General features: G+C 41.1%; 2 protein-coding genes across 2 annotated transcripts in view; one reads left to right on the forward strand and one right to left on the reverse strand.

Moving 5' to 3' along the window:
- The window catches only part of LOC138045400 (CDP-diacylglycerol--inositol 3-phosphatidyltransferase-like), a 69,308-nt gene extending 64,275 nt beyond the window's left edge, over positions 1–5,033 (forward strand). The window contains exons 4-7 of the mRNA XM_068891898.1: positions 807–920; positions 1,906–1,990; positions 3,043–3,124; positions 4,607–5,033. Coding sequence (XP_068747999.1) covers positions 807–920; positions 1,906–1,990; positions 3,043–3,124; positions 4,607–4,800 — 475 coding nt within the window. The 3' untranslated portion in view covers positions 4,801–5,033. The remainder of the gene's footprint in view (positions 1–806; positions 921–1,905; positions 1,991–3,042; positions 3,125–4,606) is intronic.
- The window catches only part of LOC138045404 (uncharacterized), a 154,780-nt gene that overhangs the window by 138,157 nt on the left and 9,123 nt on the right, over positions 1–7,500 (reverse strand). The gene's annotated exons all lie outside the window — the stretch shown is intronic.

A 7,500-nucleotide genomic window follows, 5' to 3' on the forward strand; every position in this document is an offset into this window, starting at 1 on the left:
ATCCTGGCTCGAATCCTGGCTCGGATCCTGGCTTTATTCTTAGTTTATCTCCTTTTCTGGTAGCTAGATGAAGAAAGACGACATTAGAGTGGGATTTTAGGTAAGGTAATTTTTTCGTCCTGTAAACAACTTTATAAATACTTTTGTCCTTTAACCATTTCAATTTCAGCAGGAAAAGAAAACAAACAGCGGTTACAAACATTTTCATTTTATACTTGACATGGGCGTAGGTGTATACCATCATTTCTGTTTTGTACCTTGTGGTGCCAGTTCATGTGTATACAGCAGTTTACTTTGTCACAAGACAATACCAAAAAAACTGTCATGTTATTGACCAGTCTTGGTCGGCTTTTGCAGGAAAAGCTACTGGTATGCTTTGTTTCTCAAGTACGGTCTTCAGACTGTGCTCTTTGGCTGTTCTCAATATCCCAGGCCCAGGTTTCCCTGCATGGATCCCCTGGCTTGTGAATAACTAATCTTTTTGTAATAAATGGCACATAAACTTTCTGGCCTCTCTTATCATATAGTCACTGATAGGCCAATAATCACTTTATAAATTGGTTATAAAGTGCAATATGGAAGTTACTATAGAAATAGTAATTTTGTTGAGTATAAGAAATAAAAATCCTTCAAACTTGCTCGTAAATGTCCTGATTTATGGTCACTTGTGATGTTTGGGAAGTTCACAAATTGCACACGCCTAGGACTTGTGCAATTTTAGGAACTTTCAAGAGATCACTCATGCCCATAAATCGCGACATTGGTGAGCATCCACATTCGATTTCCAATACTTATGACGTCAACAGGTGCGGCAGAATAGGGATGATGATGGGGCTCTGTGTGCTTTATCCTCAGCACTTGTTTGCCTTTCAGTTGGTGGCTTGCTTAGAAATTGCTGGTTGTTGGTCAAACCATTACAGGTAAAAATAGGTGTAAAAAACATCAATCATTTTTGTGTGCTTCATTCAGCAAGTGTTCCCTGGAGAGGGCGAAGCTCTCTCAGTTGACTGGGTGTAACCTTCACCTAAGCACCTTAACATCAGTGGCACATGTCTTTATGTCAGAGTACCTCATTTCCAACCCATTACCCGGTACCAGAAACCCATAAGGGTTGAAACGTGTAATGGCCCCTTATGTGCTGGGAAACAAGCTTCTGAATATTCAATTTGCTAAGTACCATATTTGGAACAACAAGAGCGAGGGGTTTCCAAATATGGTACTTAGCACTGAAACATTCAACCAATCAGTTCCCACTGAATATTCGGAAGCTGTGAACGTGCGTTACACGTTTCAACCCTTATGGGTTTCTGCCGGTACCTCATTGTTGTGCTCTTGGGGGGTAGGGGGTGAGAGGTGAGGGTAGTGGGTGGGGGTGAGGGATGATTAGGTCTTGGTTAACCCAGACTTTAATAATCACTCCTCACCCCTCACCTCCGGAATAGTCATGCCGGGTTTGCGGACCCTCCGGGTCCTGTGATAAGACTAGACACATTTTCAACGTCAAAAAGGGATTCACAAGTGGGAACCTGTCACAAGAACGTTATCTGAAGATATAGCTTGGTATTATTGTAATGATTTCGCGATTGTTCCAGGTTGTTCGGGTTTAAAAATGTGAAGCACCTATACAGGAATTGAACTGTTATCAAAAGCGTTGAAGTTCACTGGGAAAATTCAAAATTTATTGTCAGGTGCTCTGGTTGTCCACATAACCTCGAATTTGGCCATTTCACGTCATTGGTACACGTAAGACGAGCACGAAAAAGAAATGTATGAAAATGCAACGCCTATCAGCGTTCATTGCCGTTGTTTTTGCTTATCACATCTTCGGTTTTGTGTAGGCGTTTGCGCTCTCGACGACATGATTTTTGCCCAGTTTCATGTTCGCCTAATGTTGGTGCTTTGCAGATGTGCCTTGCTATCAAATCAACATCAAGTTTTTCAAAAGACCCGCGCCACTGATCCGTGGATACTGAAAATTTTCTTTCAGGAGGTAAGCTTGGAATACACTTTGATTCGTCTGAGTTATTTATTACAAACATTTCACGACATTGTGAATGCTTTTGAACTTGTCTTCGCTTACGTTTTAAATGCACGTACATGTTTTTTAAAACGCACGTGCTCACTTGTGCTTCGTCGACCAAGTCATATTTCGTGCAATTAAACTTAATTAAACAAAACACAATTTGACCTTTGAAAAACTACGTGGTGTCGATCAGTGGGTTTGGAGCTCCGGCCCAACATTGACCTTTCCGGTCTTTTTGTCCCTGTAAACTAAAACATATTTTAAATTTTCAATCTCGGATATTGCGTGTCTGGTGTTCTGATTGGCTCTCTCAATCTCGGTTATGAGCTCATATACCGTAATGGAGTAATTAAAACAGATCAGAATAGCCCTTAATCACGATAGCCGCCATGTTGGTTTCCAAATTGTCATGCAAATTAGCCATGTGTTATGCTGGGGGGCAAACATTGGAATAAAGGCAAATTGCGGAAAATCTTTCCGTCGAAATATTGAATTAGCATTGCTAAAAGTACATTTTAGAATTCAGAATTAAGTACCTTTTATAATAATTTTATATCTTTTGATTGCCTCCGACTTTTGACTTCCTAATTCGTTATCTGCTAATTTTTTAGTAAAAAAAATCGAAGTAACTTGTGTAAGCATTCTATTTTACTACTGAGGTGATAAACATTCAATAAACATGAAACAAATCATCTGTGTGGCTAAGATGTTCGTTATAACCTCTCGAACTTGTGTTGTTTGCCCCCTCAGAAGTCTGTAGCTAATTTGCATGATAATAGCAAATCCAATATGGCGGCTATCGTGAATAAGGTCTATTGAATGAAATTTCAATAAAACAATGATTCCATTCGCGCTTGTTGGATATGAGACTGTTTATTGCCAACTCGCAACTCGGCGCTACGCGCCTCGTTGCCTACTTAACATCTCATATCCAACGAGCACTCATGGAATAATTGTTAAATATTACAACCATACAGTATTTATTATTTTTTCGGTGGGATTACAATTTTATTTCATAGCCCATCTGCTCATTCGCGATATGCGGTCAGGATACTTGTGTTGCTATGTGTTATCTTCTCCACTTTTCGCCCGGACCAACAGGTATGGAAACTATATGACGTCTAATTTAAACACAAAGCGTGGAAGAGCAGAATTTGGGTCAAAAAGACAAATCCCGTTGGCGCGAACCCTCATTCCTACTAACTAATAACTTAAGACCTGAGAAAAAAAAGAGCCCCAAACAAATTTGTTCGAAGATTTTTCAAACAAATGCTTGTATGAAAGATGAATTTGAGAATCGCTTATTTTCAGTTTCAAATTTTCCGAGCGCCGACATCTTGAACAATTGTGACGTGTTATGGTTTCCCTTGTGCTTTGACTCAAAAACATCTCTTTTGTAACAATAGGGAAACCGTAAAAGGTCAAAATTATTCAGGATGGCGGCGCTTGGGAGATTTGAAAACAAAAACAAGCAATTCTGAAATGCACTTATTTCGGATTCTAACCCTTTACTTGCGAATCAATCAAACATTCTTGAATGTTTCGCAAAGTTTAAAGTTTTTTTTTTGTTGGACTAGAGATTCTCTTTTACGGTGGGAATTGCAGCCTCAACAACCGCATACAAATCCAACGCCCTTTCAGAGCCCTGGCAGTGCCTTATGCTGGGACACTCTCCGGACAGAACATTCCTTCGCTCTGCAGTAAAGCTTCACAAACACCGGTGTCGATAACACGACGAGGATTGACAGGGTTCAGTCGTTTTCAACAATTATTGAACAAAATTTCTTGATGTGTGACTCCTCGTGCTGTCCGTGGCGGTTGTCCAGTAGGGTAGTATGCGTGGCCGGATGATTCCACTTTTTATTTTAAAGCAAATCACCTGTCTATTAGAGCACTTGTGATTTATGAGGTGGCTACTTTAACTTCCCGAGAACGGTGCAGTTAGATCTGTTTCTGGTCGCTTCCTGTAGGGTAAGGCTCTTTCTTGAACCCAAGGGTATCCGGCATGCACGTGCATGCTTGCTGCACCCACTAGTTAGCTTGTTCCAGGCTCCCAGATGGTCGGGAAAACGAAAAGAACTGCGTGCGAAAAACGAGTGGGGGCTTGGGTCGAGGCTAAACCCCCTCTCGTTTTTCGCACGCAGTTCTTTTCGTTTTCCCAACTATCTGGGATGCTGGAACAGGCTACCCACTAGTCACTCCTGTCATCTGCTAATTTCTGGATCAAGAAGTTAAAGCAGCAAGCAGCCATTTGATTGGCCTTTTTTAGTATTCTTCTAGAAAGCAGACACTTTAATTTCCGCTACTCACAAAAAAAAAACAACAACAACACTGAATCACGCCCTCTCCTAATGACCTATCCATCCGTGATAGGGAAGATATCGCTGACGTCGCCCATTGTCATAAATATGCCAACCAGAGCTTCATTGGCTATCAAAACAAAGGGTCTTTTGTTCCTGTGGTTGGCACATTTGAATAACAAAAGCAATGTTTGTAAAGAGATATCTTCCTTATAAAAGAATGTATATGTCTTTTTGTTTAGATACTTTCCGATACTCTGCCAACACTGTCTTCATCTTTCAGTGACTCTAGCTGGAAGCTCGCACAGTTTGTGGAGAGTGTTGGCTTGGCTTGGTGTTCCATTCTTCGTCTACAGACAAGTTCTTGTTTGTGGCCTTTTAATTTTAACTTCGTTTGGCGAACTAGCGAGATTACACCATCAGCAAAGTTGGACGCTGAATAAAAATACATCAGCATTTCGAGACAAGAGAGATTAAGGGGCTCTTGCGAGCCTTTAAAAGTTTAACTGCGATGTCTCTCTGGCCATTCCGAAGTCACCCAACGTGGAATCAAAAGGTTGAAGCGTTTGGAGCTGTGCAAAGAAAGCGGAAATTTGAAATCAACGTAACACAGAGCGGGAAGTGGAAGCCCAGACATTCTTTAGCGTTTCCTACGACAATACTGTGACCACACTTAAATCTTTAAGAGAAAAAATAAAAATATTAGGATATGCCTTTGTCTCACAAATTGTTTTATTCAAAACACGAACACTGCTTATTCCACGCAATAGTTGAAATGGCGACTTTAATTTGTATCGGTAATCACATGATTTTTCTCGTGCAAATAAGGACGAGTAAATTTTTTCAAAGACGAACAAAATTCGGGCTAGTGCAATTTATAGTCTTGCACGAGAAAAGTCATGTGATACTTAATAATATATAAGAAAAAAATTCAAGAAATGTTGTCATAATTATGCAGGATCACGCAATCAGGCGAAAATTGCGCCATCCAGGGCTCGCATTTAATTGGCTATCGGTGAGTTTCTTCCCTCGTTGACCAATCAGAATGCTTGGTTTGTTACCTCTTTTGGCATAAATTTCCTCTGCTCCTCTGCTCTGCATTGTGTTCATGAATTTCTCTTAGCCATTACGAATGGAGAAATTTTTCCACGTCAAGAGTGAATTAGTGTTGATCTATCACTTTGCGGTCTTTCCCCAGCACAGTCACAAATGGATTTATTTTTAGATACACTTTGCGCGCGAAACAAAAAAGGGCCGCCAATTTTTACCAATCAGAACAAGCCATGTCACGCGTGACTGCTTCTGCCATGTTTTTTCATGGACATAACAACACTCTTATCTAATTCACTCTTGTCCATGTCTATTATTAGGACTGTAACACCGCACTTTTACATTCCTTTAAGATTTACTAAGAAGCTTCCTGGAAACAATTTGACGCAGGAGAATGGGACAACAGGTGGTATTAGAACGTTGTATTAGAGTGAAACTCCGGCCTTCTCACGGTATCTTACTTCCACTGATTTACCTTACCCCCATATGGGTGATGGAACAGCTAATAGGTTAAGAAACGGCGGTGGTGCTGCTGTGGTTATGACGGCACGCATTGGAACACTATCGTATTTGAGGATGTGTCAAGCAAAGGCCGAAATTGAAAGCAATAAAACCACTAACGTTGTCTCTTGACCCTTGCGTCGGAGCGTCGTTCCGTGGGGATGGTTAAAGCCAGAATTTGGGCCCATGCGCCGCATATGCCACTCATTTCTGTTACCACCAAATAAAACTGATTGTTTCTGTCTGAAAGGGAAATTAAATTGTCAGATCAGGAATCGTGCCTGTGATCTGGGCCGTCCTACCTATTGATACACAGGAACTCTCTTTGATCCAGGCTGTGGGCTCGACAATGTCACGTGGTTTCAAGTAATCATGATATGACATGACATGGCAAGACGACATGCTAGTTGCTGGGCAACGCGCACAGGACCCGCTGAAAAAGAAATCGGAGTTCCGGGCTACCTCCATTACCAGTCATCTTTTTCACGGCCACATTACACAAATTATCTTCATTAATAACATTATCGGTATGAACGACATGGCGTTGTTGAGCCCATCGACCAGTGGAAAATTTTGTCTTTGAACCTGGACAAACTCTTTTTTGCTGCATCTGTCTTTATAGAGTTTTCGGCGAATCGGGATGGTTCTACGACACCCCGGCTAAAGGCGGCTTTTTCTTAAGACAAGGTCGTCGGCCTTTCTCTCTTTTGAATTCTAGAACAAAGACCAAGTCGCGTCAAAAAGACATCAGAACACAAGATGCAGGAGAAATAAGTTTACTTTTTTTTTAGCTACAACAAAAAAATGTATTTTAAAATTGGAGTAGTCATTGATTATGAAGTGCATTCGTTGGGAGAACTTTGGAGGTTTGAACCAGAGTTAATAGAGGTTTGAATCACTAGACAAGCCGAGTTTGGAGGCTTGTGGAATGTGTCTAACAATGGAAAGAGGTGATGACAGCACAAGAACCAAATTTGTGAAAATCTGGATTTTGTTAAAATTGACAGAGAGAAAATTACTAAAAATGTGTCCCTTGCCATCGACTCACGAGTTGCGCGACCGTCATTTGCGCATCTGACGTATCAACCGAGATGCGTATGCACGTATGACGTAATTCAAGATGGCGCTGAAAAAGCAGACGAACGCCAACTTGGCAAAGGGTAAGGACATCAGTAAAAGAAGAAAAATAGAAGAAAAAAGCAAAAGAAAAGAGACGTTTGCCAGCAGGGAAGCGTATATCAAGATTTTACCAAAACCAGTGGGTAGAATAACCATAACATCTTTGCTGGAAAGCAACTCCTTCGAAGCAGTCTCTTATTCTTTCTTGAGCGAAATTTCCCGTTCTTTTATAATGTTCAGATACGCAAGAGCTTTTGACATTCCGGCCTTCTTTGATGGTTGATATACGCGGTTGATTTCTCTTTCCCATACTTAAGGGACGAAGGCCTTAAGTGAGATTTGATTGACGTGTTCTTGTCATCAGCCTATCAGAAATTTCCGTCTGCTCAGAGACGAAAGCATTCAAAAAACCCAAGTTTTCGGGAAGGCGGTATTTCACAGAGTGCTTCCCCATTCTTCGCGCGGCTTTACCGCTCGTTAATTTGCCTCTCGCGCAAACAATACTTC

The sequence above is a fragment of the Montipora capricornis genome, chromosome 4 (genome assembly GCF_036669925.1).
Source record: "Montipora capricornis isolate CH-2021 chromosome 4, ASM3666992v2, whole genome shotgun sequence".
In the NCBI taxonomy this organism is placed as follows: domain Eukaryota; kingdom Metazoa; phylum Cnidaria; class Anthozoa; order Scleractinia; family Acroporidae; genus Montipora; species Montipora capricornis.